Below are 23200 nucleotides of genomic sequence, written 5' to 3'. Positions count from 1 at the left end.
TAGTCACTCCTCCTGGGTATAGGATCCACGTCAGTGACGCAGTGTAGTGGTCAATAGTCACTCCTCCTGTGTATAGGATCCACGTCAGTGACACAGTGTAGCGGTCAATAGTCACTCCTCCTGTGTATATGATCCACGTCAGTGACACAGTGTAGTGGTCAAGTCACTCCTCCTGTGTATACTATAGGATCCACGTCAGTGACGCAGTGTAGTGGTCAATAGTCACTCCTCCTGTGTGAAGGATCCACGTCAGTGACACAGTGTAGTGGTCAATAGTCACTCCTCCTGTGTATAGGATCCACGTCAGTGACACAGTGTAGCGGTCAATAGTCACTCCTCCTGTGTATAGGATCCACGTCAGTGACACAGTGTAGCGGTCAATAGTCACTCCTCCCGTGTATAGGATCCATGTCAGTGACACAGTGTAGTGGTCAATAGTCACTCCTCCTGTGTATAGGATCCACGTCAGTGACACAGTGTAGTGGTCAATAGTCACTCCTCCTAGGTATAGGATCCACGTCAGTGACACAGTGTAGTGGTCAATAGTCACTCCTCCCGTGTATAGGATCCATGTCAGTGACACAGTGTAGTGGTCAATAGTCACTCCTCCTAGGTATAGGATCCACGTCAGTGACACAGTGTAGTGGTCAATAGTCACTCCTCCTGTGTATAGGATCCCCGTCAGTGACACAGTGTAGTGGTCAATAGTCACTCCTCCTGGGTATAGGATCCCCGTCAGTGACACAGTGTAGCGGTCAATAGTCACTCCTCCTGTGTGAAGGATCCACGTCAGTGACGCAGTGTAGTGGTCAATAGTCACTCCTCCTGTGTATAGGATCCACGTCAGTGACGCAGTGTAGCGGTCAATAGTCACTCATCCTGTGTATAGGATCCACGTCAGTGACACAGTGTAGTGGTCAATAGTCACTCCTCCTGTGTATAGGATCCCCGTCAGTGACACAGTGTAGCGGTCAATAGTCACTCCTCCTGTGTATAGGATCCACGTCAGTGACACAGTGTAGCGGTCAATAGTCACTCCTCCTGTGTATAGGATCCCCGTCAGTGACGCAGGGTAGTGGTCAATAGTCACTCCTCCTGTGTATAGGATCCCCGTCAGTGACGCAGTGTAGTGGTCAAGTCACTCCTCCTGTGTATAGGATCCCCGTCAGTGACACAGTGTAGCGGTCAATAGTCACTCCTCCTGTGTATAGGATCCCCGTCAGTGACGCAGTATAGTGGTCAATAGTCACTCCTCCTGTGTATAGGATCCCCGTCAGTGACGCAGGGTAGTGGTCAATAGTCACTCCTCCTGTGTATAGGATCCCCGTCAGTGACGCAGTATAGCGGTCAATAGTCCGCACCACAGCAACAACTATCACCTGAGAAGGCATCAAACACTGAAAGCATTACACACTGGGGTTAATTACCTGTACAATTCATAATTAACGATCCACATAGCATGTACTGGAATTCACAGACGTTTTATTTATCAATATATAGCGATAAAGGCTGAAATAGAGAGATTTAAAAAGGCAATATGGATGTGTTTTACAGCGTCAGTGGATTTTAATCAATGTACCGGTTTGTGGTCGTATTTGAGGATGAAACTAGGCGGCGACTGATAACCTTCTGTTGGACAAGTATAAATCCTCAATATATATTGTAATCCTTTAGAACAATATGTATCAAACAGAATGTTACAAATCTGTTTGTCTTATTATCCATACCAACTTTTGATAACGTATGAATTTCCTAATACCATGTCTCTTCTTTTATTCTTCATCCCTCCTTATCAGGCTATTCGTTACATTAATTAGTAATGAATGTATATATTTTGTTACATGCCTGCTTCCTCAACCCGCCATTTATTATACCGCGAGGTAGATTTCGACCGCTGACGTAAAAATATCCATAGGTGGTCTCAGGAGATAAAAAAAATATCCATAGGTCTCGGGAGATAAAAATATCCATAGGAGGTCTCGGGAGATAAAGATATCCATAGGAGGTCTCGGGAGATAAAAAAAAAATATCCATAGGTGGTCTCGGGAGATAAAAAAAATATCCATAGGAGGTCTCGGGAGATAAAAATATCCATAGAAGGTCTCGAGAGATAAAAAAAATATCCATAGGAGGTCTCGGGAGATAAAGATATCCATAGGAGGTTTCGGGAGATAAAAATATCCATAGGAGGTCTCGGGAGATAAAGATATCCATAGGAGGTCTCGGGAGATAAAATATCCATAGGAGGTCTCGGGAGATAAAAATATCCATAGGAGGTTTCGGGAGATAAAAATATCCATAGGAGGTCTCGGGAGATAAAGATATCCATAGGAAGTCTCGGGAGATAAAGATATCCATAGGAGGTCTCGGGAGATAAAAATATCCATAGGAGGTCTCGGGAGATAAAGATATCCATAGGAGGTCTCGGGAGATAAAGATATCCATAGGAGGTCTCGGGAGATAAAAATATCCATAGGTGGTCTCGGGAGATAAAGATATCCATAGGAGGTCTCGGGAGATAAAAATATCCATAGGAGGTCTCGGGAGATAAAGATATCCATAGGAAGTCTCGGGAGATAAAGATATCCATAGGAGGTCTCGGGAGATAAAAACTCATGTAGACAAAGTACTATTGTTGTCATCATAATCCCACTCCTTTGTGTGATATGAAGCTGGACATTACCTAGATTTGACCCTCAGAAGGTTATTGTCGTCGATGAAGCCGAAGACGCTTCCCCTCTGGTGACATGTTATCTTTCCTCCTGTACTTTTCCAAAGCCATCCGTGCTAGACTTTTTATATGTATTTTGCACCTCGTTTCCTCGTTTTGAAAACTGTTTTCCATTTCTGATCGGCGTAGATGTCGTTAAAGGCGTGTTATATCATCAATTATTGGTAAATCACGGGATCTAGTAATCCCCGGCCTCCTTTTATATGTAATTAGTACCAAATGGTGTTATGGAGTAATACGATATCCATTATTACGTGAGTCAGATATGTATGCGGAAATCCAGCATGAATGTAAGCAATGTGTTGTTAATAATACGATACAGGACGTTTGGTCCATGCCTGTCTGTTTAAAATCACCACCTGGACGGTACATGCTACCTCAATCGAGTGCAATATAATATTTTCATTTCGACTTAGACAACTCTTATTTTTTTACGGTTGTGTCATTCCACCGGTGTGTTTGTGAAACCTGAGTTTGTTCAACTGAACGTTTTATTTCTGGGTCATTTAACTGACAAACAGCGACAGTGTTTTCCTCAACATGCTGTATATTTGTTTATTTTAAACAATAATGATCCTTCTGGTGTCAGTGATAATACCTTTGTAATATAGTGTCTATTACCACACACGTGGTGGAAGTCAGCATCTTTAGAAATATTCAAATAATGATAGTTAAGTTAAAAACAACAGGTGATTAATTACTCAGGCCACATGAAAACATTTGTGATACTGAAGGGACATTTTTGACAGATATACGCCTCAAACTACAGAAATATTTCACATAGACGGCTTTGACTTGCATGATTGGTTTGTTCGGGTGTAAATGTGTTTGAATGTAAATGCAAACTTTATTTATATTAACTTATATTGATCATGTTTGTTGGCCCGGATTGAAGCGCTCGAGGGGTCTTACTGTGGGAGGAATAATATATCTAGGAAGAACATACAAATGCTGTAAGTTCTGGAGCCTTCTTCATGTTGGAACTGTTCGATAGCCGTATGGATTTCCTGATTTATCGTGATTTGTGATGAAGTTGTAAGGGGGGGGGGGGGGGGGGGTGTGCTATTCGTATTATTGTGGTAACCTAATGTTTCTCGGAGATAATAAAGATATTATGGCATGCTCTGATATATTTACTACAGTATACGTGTCTATACAAGTACTTACACTAATGGATAAGGACGACGACACTGACGGCATTTCCTCGTTTCAGCATTTTCTGCAAGTTAATATGCTTTCAATTGGAATTTTCTCCCTCCCACAGACTTGATGTATGTTTTATTACAATTCACACACTAACAGAACAATTAATCGTTATTATTGGCCAAATCTACAATACATTTATTGTTTGACCTGTTAATAAGATGTTACTCATACCCCCTCCTTGACTTCCTAAGAAACTGATCTTGTAAAGTTTGGTAAATATTATTGTGCAATGATGGATTTTAACGTGTCATGTTTATTGTTTATATGTGATAGAAACATGTGTAAAAGAAATTATGCGGGAGATGACGTCGAGTTGATGACCGAGAATTCTTTTATAAGTAGCTGAACGAATGTCGTGGGAGGAGAGAGTGTGTATCATACTCGACCTAGTTACATCTCATTAACCGATATTAAGTACAAATAAAAAATACATCAATGATGGAAACAGTTCTAGTGGTAAGTCGGGTAGCAGATGAGGTAGTGACGAAGATCTTAAATGTGGTGACTTAAATAGTGAAGTTACAAAAAAGTAGTTTAACACATGGGTATGTCAACCAGCGTCAGAGATATAGGGCGGGGTTTGGTGAGTGTCGTTATTAGAGATAGGGCTGGGTTTGGTGAGTGTCGTTATTAGAGATAGGGCGGGGTTTGGTGAGTGTCGTCATTAGAGATAGGGCGGGGTTTGGTGTTTGTCGTTATTAGAGATAGGGCTGGGTTTGGTGAGTGTCGTTATTAGAGATAGGGCGGGGTTTGGTGAGTGTCGTTAATAGAGATAGGGCGGGGTTTGGTGAGTGTCGTTATTAGAGATAGGGCTGGGTTTGGTGAGTGTCTTTATTAGAGATAGTGCGGGGTTTGGTGATATGTCGTTATCAGAGATAGGGCGGGGTTTAGTGATATGTCGTTATGAGGGATAGGGTGGGGTTTGGTGAGTGTCGTTATAAGAGATAGGGCGGGGTTTGGTGAGTGTCGTTAATAGAGATAGGGTGGGGTTTGGTGAGTGTCGTTATTAGAGATAGGACGGGGTTTGGTGGTATGTCGTTATTAGAGATAGGACGGGGTTTGGTGAGTGTCGTTATTAGAGATAGGGCGGGGTTTGGTGAGTGTCGTTATTAGAGATAGGGCGGGGTTTGGTGAGTGTCGTTATTAGAGATAGGGCTGGGTTTGGTGAGTGTCGTTATTAGAGATAAGGTGGGGTTTGGTGAGTGTCGTTATCAGAGATAGGGCGGGGTTTGGTGAATGTCGTTATCAGAGATAGGGCGGGGTTTGGTGATATGTCGTTATTAGAGATAGGGCGGGGTTTGGTGAGTGACGTTATTAGAGATAGGGCGGGGTTGGGTGAGTGTCGTTATTAGAGATAGGGCGGGGTTTGGTGAGTGTCATTATTAGAGATAGGGCGGGGTTTGGTGAGTGTCTTTATTAGAGATAGGGCGGGGTTGGGTGAGTGTCTTTATTAGAGATAGGGCGGGGTTTGGTGAGTGTCATTATTAGAGATAGGGCGGGGTTTGGTGAGTGTCGTTATTAGAGATAGGGCGGGGTTTGGTGAGTGTCGTTATTAGAGATAGGGCGGGGTTTGGTGAGTGTCGTTATTAGAGATAGGGCGGGGTTTGGTGAGTGTCTTTATTAGAGATAGGGCGGGGTTGGGTGAGTGTCGTTATTAGAGATAGGGCGGGGTTTGGTGAGTGTCGTTATTAGAGATAGGGCGGGGTTTGGTGAGTGTCGTTATTAGAGGTAGGGCGGGGTTTGGTGAGTGTCGTTAATAGAGATAGGGCGGGGTTTGGTGAGTGTCGTTATGAGAGATAGGGCGGGGTTTGGTGAGTGTCGTTATTAGAGATAGGGCGGGGTTTGGTGAGTGTCGTTATTAGAGATAGGGCTGGGTTAGTTGAGTATCTTTAATAGAGATAGGGCGGGGTTTGGTGAGTGTCGTTATTAGAGATAGGGCGGGGTTTGGTGAGTGTCGTTATTAGAGATAGGGTGGGGTTTGGTGAGTGTCGTTATTAGAGATAGGGCTGGGTTTGGTGAGTGTCGTTATTAGAGATAGGACTGGATCTGGTGCCTTGCTGGTAATATGGTATGACCAGAATTATTAGAAAATAATCAACGAAAATATGACTTCATGTTGCGTTGCTTCATGTTATTTATCAGTAGTTGGTGATAAAGAAGCACCAGAGATGAACGACGTACAAAGTATTACAGAAAGGTACATACGACACATCGTGACAAACGGATGAACATGGCAGTAAAACCATGGTGACAAATTTAGTGTCTCTGATCTGTTCTCTAATTAAATAAAGCCCGTGTATAATTTAGAGATGTGGAAATGTTGAAAGTTGTAAAAGCTGAACACTTACCATTAAATGACATGTTTTATGTACATATATTATTCAAATAACGTCCATAGTATCAAAAAATAACATTCATTAAAAAAACTTTTTATTATTAACATTTCTTTCATTATAATGAAATCATACTTATTTCTGCCGTATATATCAATGTACGATGACCATCAATACATATAAATTTGTAGCTTACTCCAAACTGCGTATGTCTATAGTGATTGTACAAAAAAGTGGATATGAAAATGATACTTGCCGGAAATACGTCGTTCATTTCCGCATGTTTCCGACAATTTCAGCTTCGAGTCGGAACTGTTGCCCACCTACTTATTTGCACTTATTTTTTGTTCAATTGGAAAACTATAATCAGCCATTTCAGACATAATTCAACTTTTGAAAGTCAAGTATTTGATATTGGGACATGATGGCGAAATACACATTTAAAGGTAAATATTGATATAACAAATCTAACTACGACTGTGTAACACAATTTATTCCTGGACTACTCTCAAAAATCAATAGCATCCAACTTCAACCTATTGTGTTTAGCGTAGAGCCGAAATGTGATTAGTAATGCTTGATATGAGAGTCAAATATAGCATGCCATGTCAGGTATAGTGAAGTAATTTGGTACGTTGTTTTATATAACTAGATGTTAGACTGAATGTTTGTCATAGTAAATCCTGCCAATCACATGCATGAATCAGTAAGAAAGGTAGATGTTATAACGAAGTAGGTATTCCGTTATTAAATCAATAAAATTCGTTATTCAGTTTCCAGATAAAAGATTTTGAATTGAAACAAGTTATGTGACATAATCTAAATCCTACAAATCCGACTATAAAGTAACACATTATGTGTATCCGAATTATTATCATTTGATTTAATAGAATCACTAGTTTATAGTTGTGTGCTGACGTGTGGTGATTTTTGTGTCATTTTGATGTAAAAGGCGATGTAGTACTCATATTACTCATATAGTCCGATCGATGGAGACACACTTAATGTACCAATTCACATTTACTATGAATGACCTTAAATATTTCTACCAAATCATATTAAGATTTGGAGCAAATAACCAATTCTAAATACATTGTTCACCCTATCGCTAGGTTAGTCTCGCTCAGTCACTATAGTAATGAAATGTCCGTTAATCATTGAATGATCGTTTTATAGCCAGCCTTCATTCCGCCCGTTCTTATGAATAGCTAGATATTTGCTGTACTTGCCATAATAAAGAAACCGTTAATAGATGATTCCATTATAAAATCTATAGATTAATTAATTCAATATCAACGCTAAGCAAGCTTCACTGTTTCAAAATCACTCGGTCTGTATGCCGCATTCAGTTATTATGAATGAGGTAAAATTCTAATACTGTTACAACTCAGTTACAATACAGATACCACTCAGTTACAATACATATATCACTTAGTTACTATACAGATACCACTCAGTTACTATACAGATACCACTCAGTTACTATACAGATACCACTCAGTTACTATACAGATACCACTCAGTTACCTACATATACCACTCAGTTACTATACAGATACCACTCAGTTACTATACAGATACCACTCAGTTACAATACATATATCACTTAGTTACTATACAGATACCACTCAGTTACTATACAGATACCACTCAGTTACTATACAGATACCACTCAGTTACCATACAGATACCACTCAGTTACTATATAGATACCACTCAGTTACTATACAGATACCACTCAGGTACTATACAGATACCACTCAGTTACTATACAGATACCACTCAGTTACTGTACAGATACCACTCAGTTACTATACAGATACCACTCAGTTACTATACAGATACCACTCAGTTACAATACATATATCACTCAGTTACTACACAGATACCACTCAGTTACTATACAGATACCACTCAGTTACTATACAGATACCACTCAGTTACTATACAGATACCACTCAGTTACTATACACACTCAGTTACTATACAGATACCACTCAGTTACTATACAGATACCACTCAGTACTATACAGATACCACTCAGTTATTATATAGATACCACTCAGTTACTATACAGATACCACTCAGTTACTATACAGATACCACTCAGTTACTATACAGATACCACTCAGTTACCATACAGATACCACTCAGTTATTATATAGATACCACTCAGTTACTATACAGATACTACTCAGTTACTATACAGATACCACTCAGTTACTATACAGATACCACTCAGTTACCATACAGATACCACTCAGTTACTATACAGATAGCACTCAGTTACTATACAGATACCACTCAGTTTCTATACCGATACCACTTAGTTACCATACAGATACCACTCTGTTACTATACAGATACCACTCAGATACAATACAGATACCACTCAGTTACAATACATATATCACTTAGTTACCATACAGATACCACTCAGTTACTATACAGATACCACTCAGTTTTTATACACATACCACTCAGTTACTATACAGATACCAGTCAGTTACCATACAGATACCACTCAGTTACTATACAGATACCACTCAGTAACCATACAGATACCACTCAGTTACTATACAGATACCACTCAGTTACTATACAGATACCACTCAGTTACTATACAGATACCACTCAGTTACTATACAGATACCACTCAGTTACTATACAGATACCACTCAGTTACTATACAGATACCACTCAGTTACTGTACAGATACCACTCAGTTACTATACAGATATCACTCAGTTACCTACATATACCACTCAGTTACTATACAGATACCACTCAGTTACTATACAGATACCACTCAGTTACTATACAGATATCACTCAGTTACTATACATATACCACTCAGTTATTATATAGATACCACTCAGTTACCATACAGATACCACTCAGTTACTATACAGATATCACTCAGTTACTATACATATACCACTCAGTTATTATATAGATACCACTCAGTTACCATATAGATACCACTCAGTTATTATATAGATACCACTCAGTTACTATACAGATACCACTCAGTTACTATACAGATACCACTCAGTTATTATATAGATACCACTCAGTTACCATATAGATACCACTCAGTTACTATACAGATACCACTCAGTTACTATACAGATACCACTCAGTTACTATACAGATACCACTCAGTTACTATACAGATACCACTCAGTTACCATACAGATACCACTCAGTTACCATACAGAAACCACTCAGTTACTATACAGATATCACTCAGTTACCATACAGATACCACTCAGTTACTATACAGATACCACTCAGTTACTATACAGATACCACTCAGTTACTATACAGATACCACTCAGTTACTATACAGATACCACTCAGACCACTCAGTTGATATACAGCTACCACTCAGCTACCATTTATTCAAATACCGCTCAGTTCCACTCCGGTATAATGAAATCAATCAGTGCATTTATGTAACAAGTACCTTTTTCCTGCTCTGTAGCCATCATCTACGGAACCGATGAGATTACTGGGTTTGTAAATAATTCAAGAATACGAAATATTTTGTGCAAGTATCCCCGAGATCGATCGGAGCTATACCAAAACATTTAGATATCACTTGTTTACTACCCAGCCTAACAATCCCTGTGATAGTTTGGTATGATAGGCTATATTTATGTTTACATATTTACGTTTTTGCAGTTCCAGGGTCGACACGAAATCGATCGGAGCTACTCGAAAACATATCACGTGCATTACCTATAATACTTACTCTCACGTTCCCCAATATTAATATTGTTGTGTAACACTGTATGTCATGACCATTTTGTGTAACACTATATGTCATGGTAATTTTGTTTAACACTGTATGCCATGACCCTTTTGTGTAACACTGTATATCATGACCTTTTGTGTAATACTGTATGTCATGACACTTTTGTGTAACACTGTTTGTCATGATCCTTTTGTGTAATACTGTATGTCATGACACTTTTGTGTAACACTGTATGTCATGACACTTTTGTGTAACACTGTTTGTCATGATTCTTTTGTGTAATACTGTATGTCATGACCCTTTTGTGTAACACTGTATGTCATGACCATTTTGTGTAACACTGTATGTCATGACCTTTTGTGTAACACTGTATGTCATGACCTTTTGTGTAACACTGTATGTCATGACCTTTTGTGTAACACTGTATGTCATGACCTTTTGTGTAACACTGTATGTCATGACCCTTTTGTGTAACACTGTATGTCATGATCCTTTTGTTTAACACTGTATGTCATGACTATTTTGTAACGCTGTATGTCATGACCTTTTGTGTAACGCTGTATGTCATGACACTTTTGTGTAACACTGTATGTCATGATCCTTTTGTTTAACACTGTATGTCATGACACTTATGTGTAACACTGTATGTCATGACCCTTTTGTGTAACACAGTCGGTCATGACATTTATGTGTACCTGTATGTCAGTACCCTTTTGTGTAACACTGTATGTCAGTACCCTTTTGTGTAACACTGTATGTCAGTACCCTTTTGTGTAACACTGTATGTCAGTACCCTTTTGTGTAACACTGTATGTCATTACCCTTTTGTGTAACACTGTATGTCATGACCCTTTTGTGTAACACTGTATGTCATGACCCTTTTGTGTAACACTGTATGTCAGTACCCTTTTGTGTAACACTGTATGTCAGTACCCTTTTGTGTAACACTGTATATCATGACCCTTTTGTGTAACACTGTATGTCATGACCCTTTTGTGTAACACTGTATGTCATGATCCTTTTGTTTAACACTGTATGTCATGACTATTTTGTAACGCTGTATGTCATGACCTTTTGTGTAACGCTGTATGTCATGACCTTTTGTGTAACACTGTATGTCATGACCTTTTGTGTAACACTGTATGCCATGACACTTGTGTAACGCTGTATGTCATGACTATTCCGTAACGCTGTATGTCATGACCTTTTGTGTAACACTGTATGCCATGACACTTGTGTAACGCTGTATGTCATGACTATTTTGTAACACTGTATGTCATGACACTTTTGTGTAACACTGTATGTCATGACACTTGTGTAACACTGTATGTCATGACTATTTTGTAACGCTGTATGTCATGACCTTTTGTGTTACACTGTATGTCATGACACTTATGTGTAACACTGTATGTCATGACCCTTTTGTGTAACACTGTATGTCATGACACTTTTGTGTAACACTGTAGATCATGATCCTTTTGTGTAACACTGTATGTCAGTACCCTTATGTGTAACACTGTTTGTCATGACACTTTTGTGTAACACGGTATGTCATGATTTTTTTTGTTTAACACTGTATGTCATGACCCTTTTGTGTAACACTGTATGTCATGACACTTTTGTGTAACACTATATGTCATGACCCTTTTGTGTAACACTGTATGTCATGACCCTTTTGTGTAACACTGTATGTCATGTCCTTTTGTGTAACACTATATGTCATGACACTTTTGTGTAACACTATATGTCATGACCCTTTTGTGTAACACTATATGTCATGACCTTTTGTTTAACACTATATGTCATGACACTTTTGTGTAACACTATATGTCATGACCCTTTTGTGTAACACTGTATGTCATGACCCTTTTGTGTAACACTATATGTCATGACCCTTTTGTTTAACACTGTATGTCATGACCCTTTTGTGTAACACTATATGTCATGACCCTTTTGTTTAACACTGTATGTCATGACCCTTTTGTGTAACACTATATGTCATGACCCTTTTGTGTAACACTATATGTCATGACCCTTTTGTGTAACACTATATGTCATGACCCTTTTGTGTAACACTATATGTCATGACCCTTTTGTGTAACACTATATGTCATGACCCTTTTGTGTAACACTATGTCATGACACTTTTGTGTAACACTGTATGTCATGACCCTTTTGTGTAACACTATATGTCATGACCCTTTTGTGTAACACTATATGTCATGACCCTTTTGTGTAACACTATATGTCATGACCCTTTTGTGTAACACTATGTCATGACACTTTTGTGTAACACTGTATGTCATGACCCTTTTGTGTAACACTATATGTCATGATCCTTTTGTGTAACACTATATGTCATGACACTTTTGTTTAACACTATATGTCATGACACTTTTGTTTAACACTATGTCATTACTCTTTCGTGTAACACCGTATGCCATAACTTTTTTCCGATCTGTAAAATCCAAGGCTTGTTATAGACTTGAACTATGTAGGCTAGGGAGGAACTATTTACTCTTTTCTATATTTGAATGACTAATTATATAATTAATCACTTGTGCTCATTTGATATCGTATTTAAGTGTCCAGGTGTGACTGGGACTGTCTGTCGTATGAACTACGGGACAGGTGTGACGTTGGGAACAGACAGATTCCGTGGTGCCAACCTGCATCCGTTTGGTGTGACGATGGTGGATGTGATATACATTGTGACGACCCTGATAAACCCAACCTGCCTCCTATCCAGAACGATGGACTGAAGACCTTTCTCCACAAGAAAAAGATTTTATGTAGGAGAGGAGAAGCATATGGTAGTATTTTGGAACTTCTTGGTAATAGTATTCATTGTTTTGTTGTTATTATATTCAAGAGGACAACTGCAGCATTTTTAAAAAAAGGCTATTGTCACATGTTAAACATATAACCCACCGTCTGACCGTCTATATGATAAGTCTACAAGTCGCAATTGGTTTTTAATGAAACCGGGAGTATAGGTTATCAACCTTCTCGTCCATCTGTCTGTCTGTCCTTCCGTCTGTCAATCAATCCGCTCATTTTCCTCCGCTTTTCTCAGCCATGTTTCAATGTATGTTGGTGAAAGTTGGTATGTAACTTCAGCATGAGTAGCTACAGATCAAGTTCGATTTTCAGGGTTTTTTCGTCAGTGTCAGGGTCACTGTATCTGTTTCTAGCGGGGGCCAATAGGGGACATGTATTGTTTTAGCAATACCTATTATGCTTGATTTTTTCTTATTTAGATAGTGAGTTTGGACCCAAGAAGCAGCTTCTTGCACCCCAAGCTTGACAAAACAACAACAAAACAAAACAAAAAACGTGCTTGTCATATACTATGTGTAAACTTTAAACCCAACACCTATTTATAACGGAATAATTTTATCTACAGAAATAACCACAAGATGCGACGAATGTAACATTGAGGTTAAGACGATGAGGTTTGAGCTCCCTCAGCGCCGGAAAAGGCTGCCTTGTGGCGATATTCAGGAGATGTTGGAACAGGACCAAATCCAATTCGACTGTATCTATAAAGTTTGTGATTGTCAGGAGGAGTACGATAATTGGTTGATAAGTAACTGTAAAGGTGTGTTTGTTTACCTGTCAAATAGTAATCATTCTTATGAGAAAATGTAATATCAAAACAGACAGTTTTACTTCTGTACGTTTGTGAAGCCTCCAGTGTGTTTATATTAGATTTAAACATGTTCTATTGAATTTTTTTATAACAACAGGATTTGGCATAAGTTGAATAAATTATTTAAAGCATTTTCCCTGTAATGAAATTCTCATCATTGAAATACATTAATATCAATGATAGAATCGTCTTCCTCTGTGGTATTCTAAATTGTCGTGGTTTGTTGTCTCTACGTAACTGATGTAGTTATCCTGGTTTATGTGTAGTATATAACATTATAGTCTATATCTATCTATATATGAAAGGTGTATACATATATTGCGATACAAAGTGTACCTTTGTCTCTCCTCCGGTAATAATGTAATGGCGTTGTGGTGCTTATCCATGATTGTTTTGTTTTGAAGTTACCAATATTGGAAAAGGCCAAGACGAAACAGATGATAAAACTGGTAGTCAATGTAACTCAAAAGATAAGAAGAAAAATAATAAAAATGACAATGAGGAGACAATCAATACTTCGTCGCCATCGAATGACAATGGGGTTTCAGAAACAACGACTCATTCCAAAACAAAGAAAGGGAAGGGGACAAACTCTTGTAAGAATGATGAGGAAACTGAACCGGTAGATCGTGAATCTACCACTTCCAGTACGACGAAAAAGGGTAGTAAGAAGAAAAAAGGGAAAAATACTAATTCAAATACAACTAGTATTTCACCAACTTCTCATGAAAATAAGAATGGCAAAGGCAAAAACTCTGTTGGGAATGAAGAAAATGATAAACCGGTAGATGATGAATCTAGTCCGAATAAGAGAAAGGGAAGCAAAAAGGGGAAGGGAAAAGATACTACTGGAAGTACGACAACTAGTGTTACGCCTACATCTCTGGCGAGTAAACCAAGCAAGAAAGGTTATAGCCAACAGTGTCATGAATACGACACAGAGAACGAGACTGGACCTACCACGGACGAGATTGGACCTACCACGGACGAGATTGGACCTACCACGGACGAGATTGGACCTACCACGGACCAAACTCGTGAAACAACGTCCGAATCATTACAGACAGATATTGACAAACACTTATCTGGTGAAGACACGGATGGAACTACAACCGATAACGTTGATGACGTCAGCACAATTACAATCAAAGAACTTGAATCAACCTTCAGTGTTTTTTCAACTACTGTTGGCGCAGAAATGCATGGGGATAGTGGATCTACAACTACCGGTAACGATAGTGATATATATGATACAACCAAAGGAGAGGAACGCATCACAACAGACGTAACTTCCGGTGACGTCACGAACAATGGAAATCAAAATGAGACAACAAGTCACTTTGTTGATTATACAATCGACAGTGGAGAAGGGCGGGCTGGTTATACAAGCACTGGTGGATATGAGAATATCACGAACAATACCAATGGTTCCTTTACCACACAGAGAATGGCTATGTCTTCAGATGCTGCAGTAGTTACACAGCCACCAGAGACTGCTACACTACAAAGTAAGATTTTTTAAACACATCATGATTCATAAAACATATAAACACAATATGACTTTTTTATATTATGGCTAGCTGTATGAGTATAATGTTATAAACCCATGTCGTAAATATCTTAATGCATACTTGTTACAAAGCGATATAATTTATAATATTCGCTAAAAGGCTTGTGTCATATATTATTGATTTCATTCGATAAATTCAAATATTCAGTGGATATTTCCACATGTCAGACAATAATACATGTAACGAAGCTTCCATGGAGACCATGATGTTTACTAAAACATGTTTCTTCCTTCCAGGATCTGGTTTACCTTTCCACGAGACGTCAATGTTTAATTATGCACTAGCAGGAGGCGTAGCCGGCATTGTCATTCTTTTGCTTGTGGTATTGTGCTTTGTTCTTTTCACCAAGGACAGAAAACGGTATGTACAGCCAGCTTATTACAGAACGATTTCCTTTTAGTGTGAAACCCCGATGGTACTCTAAATATGTACGACTCTTTTTACATGTGTGACAAATATTCCAATAATGATAAAAATAAGAAATATTATAAAAAGGTACTTGATTCCGATGACTTAATGCTAACGTCTCTTGTCCCACGCGGGACTTACATATCCATTTTGTGTCTGGGACAATATATAAAGCAAACCGCTGTTTCTAGTTTATTCCTGCTTGTATATCTTTAGAACGTTTAAGGCAAGCAAGACATTGTTAGTCTTATTCCAACTTTTGACTTTATTGTTTATATCAAAATGTTATAGCAATGACATAGATAATCTATAGTAACAACAGATTCGTAAACTATAACATCAATACAAACTATAACATCAATACAAACTATAACATAAATGCAAACTATAACATCAATATAAACTATAACATCAATACAAACTATAACATCAATACAAACTATAACATCAATATAAACTATAACATCAATATAAACTATAGCATCAATACAAACTATAACATCAATACAAACTATAACATCAATACAAACTATAACAACAATACAAACTGTAACATCAATACAACTATAACATCAATACAAACTATAACATCAATATAAACTATAACATCAATACTGTATAAACTATAACATCAATACAAACTATAACAACAATACAAACTATAACATCAATATAAACTATAACATCAATACAAACTATAACATCAATATAAACTATAACATCAATACAAACTATAACATCAATATAAACTAACATCAATACAAACTATAACATCAATACAAACTATAACATCAACACAAACTATAACATCAATACTGTATAAACTATCACATCAATATAAACTATAACATCAATACAAACTATAACATCAATACAAACTATAACAACAATACAAACTGTAACATCAATACAAACTATAACATCAATATAAACTATAACATCAATACGTATGACACTAGAACAGCAAGAGAATACGAGAACAGCAAGATGAAAACGAGAACCCAGCAATACGGGAAGAAACGAGAACAGCAATACAAACTAGAACAACAAGACCAACTAGAACAGACAAGAGAAACGAGAACAGCAGATAAACGATAACATCAATATAAACTATAACATCAATACAAACTATAACATCAATATAAACTAACATCAATACAAACTATAACATCAATACAAACTATAACATCAACACAAACTATAACATCAATACAAACTATAACATCGATATAAACTATAACATCAATACAAACTATAACATCAAACTATAACATCAATACAAACTATAACATCAATATAAACTATAACATCAATACAAACTATAACATCAATACAAACTATAACATCAATACAAGCTATAACATCAAACTATAACATCAATATAAACTATGACATCAATACAAACTGTAACATCAATATAAACTATAACATCAATATAAACTAAAACATCAATACAAACTGTAAAAACGATACAAACTATAACATCAATATAAACTATAACATCAATATAAACTATAACATCAATACAAACTATAACATCAATACAGATAATAACATCAATATAAACTATAACATCAATAAAAACTATAACATCAATTTCTACCACAATACCCCGTGTTATTCAACTCTCAGACCATCAGTTAATCATTACAGCTGTTGATTAACAATCTGTTTATACCACACGTGGTATAAACTCTGTACGCATTTCGATTGGCTAACACGGTGAACTTTGACCTAAGCTGCAATTGTTATTGACGTCATCAATAATCTAATGACGTCACATCACCGGGTCCCGGACGTCACCGGTACACTTTATATGCATACGCGAAATTATACTTGGCCACGTTTCCCTTTGATTCAAGCCGATATTATTGTGGTAGAAACAGGTCACACGACTCGAAATTGTTGAATATGGAATTTATTTCACACTCGTAAGTTATTTTTTAAAAGTTGCAAAAAACACTCGCTAAAGCTCGTGTCTTTTGCAACTTTTAAAAAATAACTTACTCGTGTGAAATAAATTCCATATCCAACAACCACTCGTTGTGTAACCTCTATATAAACTATGACATCAATACAAACTATAACATCAATATAAACTATAACATCAATATAAACTATAACATCAATACAAACTATAACATCAATATAAAGTATAACATCAATATAAAATATAACATCAATATAAACTATAACATCAATACAAACTATAACATCAAACTATAACATCAATACAAACTATAACATCAATATAAACTATAACATCAATACAAAATATAACATCAATACAAACTATAACATCAATATAAACTATAACATCAATACAAACTATAACAACAATACAAACTTTAACATCAATACAAACTATAACATCAATATAAACTATAACATCAATACAAACTATAACATCAATATAAACTATAGCATCAATACAAACTATAACATCAATATAAACTATAGCATCAATACAAACTATAACAACAATATAAACTATAACATATATGCATACTATAACAAAATACAAAGTATAGCAATAATAGAAACGTAAATTATAACATCAATACAAATGATATAAACAATGCAAACTATAGCAACAATACAAACTATAAAATTTAATACAAACTTTTACAACAATACAAACTTTTACAACAATACAAACTATAACATCAATACAAACTATAAAATTCAATACAAACTTTTACAACAATGCAAACTATAACATCAATATAAACTGTAACATTAATATAAGCCATAGCAACAATAGATACGTTAACTTTAACATCAATGCAAATTATTAATAATTATAATGAATAAATGATTGATATACTTAACTAGCGGTCTGGTTTTGTTTAAAGAAAAAAGAAACAGAGGATATTTTTAGACTCCATGAACCTGCCACCGCCCCCGCATTCACCTGCTGAAGAGGTACGTGATGGATTCTCTTACAATTGTAAGCGTTACTAAGACGCCATGCTCCTCGATTTCGTGAAGGAGACATTGACAGATTGTCTGTCATTAAGTTGGGTACATTGTCAATAAGGGGCAGTTTAGAATTTAGTTTTGCACATCATTTATACATGTAAGGAGTTGTCTTTAATATTTTACCGTATTAAGACGAAGAGTTTCATTGTGAGGTACCCTTCTTTTCGAATATAACAGGACGTTGATTTTTTTTGTGATCCCGGCACTGCGTATATCATATCTCTGTAATATTATGTAATACTTTATAACGTTACGTGTATCATATCTCTGTAATATTATGTAATACTTTATGACGTTATGTGTATCTTATCTCTGTACTATTATGTAATACTTTATGGCTTTATGTGTATCTTACCTCTGTAATATTATGTAATACTTTATGGCGTTACTTGTATCTTATCTCTGTAATATTATGTAATACTTTATGACGTTATGTGTATCTTATCTCTGTAATATTATGTAATACTTTATGACGTTATGTGTATCTTATCTCTGTAACATTATGTAATACATTATGACGTTATGTGTATCTTATCTCTGTAACATTATGTAATACTTTATGGCGTTACTTGTATCTTATCTCTGTAATATTATGTAATACTTTATGACGTTGTGTATCTTATCTCGGTAATATTATGTTATACTTTATGACGTTATGTGTATCTTACCTCTGTAATATTATGTAATACTTTATGACGTTATGTGTATCTTACCTCTGTACTATTATTTATTCTACCACAATTCGCTTTGTTATTCCACTCTCAATCCATTGTATAAATATGCCGACTGTTGGATAAATATATGTTATATACCACTAGTGGTATATGACCTTCCGGTCTTTTGATTGGTTAAGAATTCGAACTTTGACCCAAGCTGCAATTGTTATTGTCGTCATCAATAATCGGATGACGTCACATCACCGGGTCCCGGACGTCACCGGTATACTTTATTTGCATACGCGAAATTATACTAGACCACGTTTCCCTGTGATTCAAGCCGATATTATTGTGGTAGAAACAGGTCACACGACTCGTGATTGTTGGATATGGAATTTATTTCATACTCGTGAGCTATTTTTTAAAAGTTGCAAAAGACACTCGCTAAAGCTCGTGTCTTTTGTAACTTTAAAAAATAACTTACACGTGTGAAATAAATACCATATCCAACAATCACTCGTTGTGTAACCTCTATATACCTTATTACCATACTTGTATCTTATCTCTGTAATATTATGTAATACTTTATGACGTTATGTGTATCTTATCTCTGTAATATTATGTAATATTTTATGACGTTATATGTATCTTATCTCTGTAATATTATGTAATACCTTATTACCATACCTGTATCTTATCTCTGTAATATTATGTAATACTTTATGGCGTTACTTGTATCTTACATCTGTAATATTATGCAATACTTTATGGCGTTACCTGAACTTTAATTCTGTAATATTATGTAATACTTTATGACGTTATGTGTATCTTACCTCTGTAATATTATGTAATACTGTATGGCGTTACTTGTATCTTACCTCTGTAATATTATGTAATACTGTATGCCGTTGTGTGTATCTTATCTCTGTAATATTATGTAATACTGTATGACGTTACTTGTATCTTATCTCTGTAATATTATGTAATACTCTATGGCGTTACCTGAACTTTAATTCTGTAATATTATGTAATACTGTATGACGTTACTTGTATCTTACCTCTGTAATATTATGTAATACTTTATGGCGTTACTTGTATCTTACCTCTGTAATATTATGTAATACTGTATGACGTTACTTGTATCTTATCTCTGTAATATTATGTTATACTGTATGACGGTATGTGTATCTTACCTCTGTAATATTATGTAATACTTTATGACGTTATGTGTATATTACCTCTGTAATATGTAATACTTTATGACTTTAAGTGTATCTTATCTCTGTAATATTATGTAATACCTTATTACCATACTTGTAGCTTATCTCTGTAATATTATGTAATACTTTATGACGTTATGTGTATCTTACCTCTGTAATATTATGTAATACTGTATGGCGTTACTTGTATCTTACCTCTGTAATATTATGTAATACTGTATGCCGTTGTGTGTATCTTATCTCTGTAATATTATGTAATACTGTATGACGTTACTTGTATCTTATCTCTGTAATATTATGTAATACTCTATGGCGTTACCTGAACTTTAATTCTGTAATATTATGTAATACTGTATGACGTTACTTGTATCTTACTGTATCTTACCTCTGTAATATTATGTAATACTGTATGACGTTACTTGTATCTTACTGTATCTTACCTCTATAATATTATGTAATACTTTATGACGTTATGTGCATCTTACCTCTGTAATATTATGTAATACTTTATGGCGTTACTTGTATCTTACCTCTGTAATATTATGTAATACTTTATGGCGTTACTTGTATCTTATCTCTGTAATATTATGTAATACTGTATGACGTTACTTGTATCTTATCTCTGTAATATTATGTCATACTTTATTACGTTATGTGTATCTTACCTCTGTAATATGTAATACTTTATGACGTTACGTGTATCTTATCTCTGTAATATTATGTAATACTTTATGGCGTTATGTGTATCTTATCTCTGTAATATTATGTAATACTGTATGACGTTAAGTGTATCTTATCTCTGTAATATTATGTAATACTGTATGACGGTATGTGTATATTACCTCTGTAATATGTAATACTTTATGACTTTAAGTGTATCTTATCTCTGTAATATTATGTAATACCTTATTACCATACTTGTAGCTTATCTCTGTAATATTATGTAATACTTTATGACGTTATGTGTATCTTACTTCTGTAATATTATGTAATACTGTATGACGTTACTTATATCTTACCTCTGTAATATTATGCAATACTGTATGACGTTATGTGTATCTCTGTAATATTATGTAATACTTTTTTGTTCGTTTCCTCTACAGAATCGCGCCGTCTCTAGTCGGAAATCTTCAATGCGACTCTCCAGGACCTTCAGTCTAAAAGATCAGCGGCGTTCCTCTACCCGAATGAAATCATTTTCACTGAAGAAGATTGACCCGCCAGACACAAAAGATGTGTGATGTTATAAGAAATGTATAAGTAAGAGGAGGATGACATGAATATAAGGAGATCAGACCGACACAATTTATGTTTGATGTTTTGTGAAGACTAGTTCGACCGACACAATCTATGTCTGATGTTATGAGAAGACAGGTTCGACCGACACAATATATATTTGATAATGTGAATACTGGTCCGACCAATTCAATTTATGTCTGATGTTATATTAATACTGACTCTCCTAAGATTTGACGTGAATACTGTCCTGGCTGAGATGTGAATACTGTCCTGGCTGAGATGTGAATACTGTCCTGGCTGAGATGTGATGTGAATATTGACTAGCCTGAGATTTGATGTGAATACTGACCCTCCTGAGATTTGATGTGAATACTGACCCACCTGAGATGTGATGTGAATACTGACCAGGCTGAGATGTGATGTGAATACTGACCCGCCTGAGATGTGCTGTGAATACTGACTCTCCTGAGATTTGATGTGAATACTGACCTGGCTGAGATGTGCTGTGAATATTGACCCGGCGGAGATGTGAATATTGACCCGCCTGAGATGTGCTGTGAATACTGACCCTCCTGAGATTTGATGTGAATACTGACCCGGTGGAGATGTGAATACTGACCCGGCAGAGATGTGAATACTGACCCGCCTGAGATATGCTGTGAATACTGACCTTGCTGATATTTGATGTGAATACTGACCCACCTGAGATGTGATGTGAATACTGACCAGGCTGAGATTTTATGTTAATAATGATCCGCCTGAGATGTGAATACTGACCCACCTAAGATGTGATGTGAATACTGATCCGCCTGAGATGTGATGTGAATACTGACCCGCCTGAGATGTGATGTGAATACTGACCCGCCTGAGATGTGAATACTGACCCGCCTGTGATGTGAATATTGACCAGCCTGAGATGTGGTGTGAATACTGACCCGCCTGAGATGTGTTGTGAATACTGACCCGCCTGAGATTTTATGTGGATACTGACCCGCCTGAGATGTGAATCATACACATAATGTTTGATGTTTTATGTTGAATGTTTTCAAGGAAAGATACTTTGTCCAAATATAAAGTTCTTAATTTTGTTATATATGAAATACGTATTGATCATTGTCTTTAACGTAACAATTAATTGAATACCTTCATAATAGGTCCCTATGTCCCGTATCACTTACGTTTGAATGTGTCGGTTCAACCAATATATCTTTAGAAGTAGATACTATTTATGTAGAAACTTACATTTTTATATATCGAGTCCTGAAATTATTTCTCTCGTGTTATTTATTAAAAAATGAAATTAAAAAGTATTACAAAAGTTCATCCATTTTACTGCGATTTTTGTTTACAAATACCTCACTAAACTAACCAATGCTGTCATGAAAAAATAATGCAAATCCTATTAAATTGCACTTCAAAAGAACCCTCTATAAGAGCGACAA

At 36.1% G+C, this 23200-nt stretch overlaps 1 protein-coding gene across 1 annotated transcript; it reads left to right on the top strand.

The window, feature by feature from the left end:
• Positions 1-13480: 13480 nt before the first annotated feature.
• On the top strand, positions 13481-23025 carry LOC117331042 (probable serine/threonine-protein kinase DDB_G0282963). Its single transcript, XM_033889635.1, has 5 exons — positions 13481-13631; positions 14087-15190; positions 15490-15613; positions 18517-18586; positions 21623-23025. The coding sequence occupies exons 1-5, from the start codon at positions 13481-13483 to the stop codon at positions 21758-21760; spliced, it is 1587 nt and encodes a 528-aa protein (XP_033745526.1). The 3' UTR covers positions 21761-23025.
• Positions 23026-23200: the final 175 nt, after the last annotated feature.

This window comes from Pecten maximus, chromosome 7 (assembly GCF_902652985.1).
Source record: "Pecten maximus chromosome 7, xPecMax1.1, whole genome shotgun sequence".
Lineage (NCBI taxonomy): Eukaryota > Metazoa > Mollusca > Bivalvia > Pectinida > Pectinidae > Pecten > Pecten maximus.
This window is presented reverse-complemented; position numbering and strand designations above follow the sequence as displayed.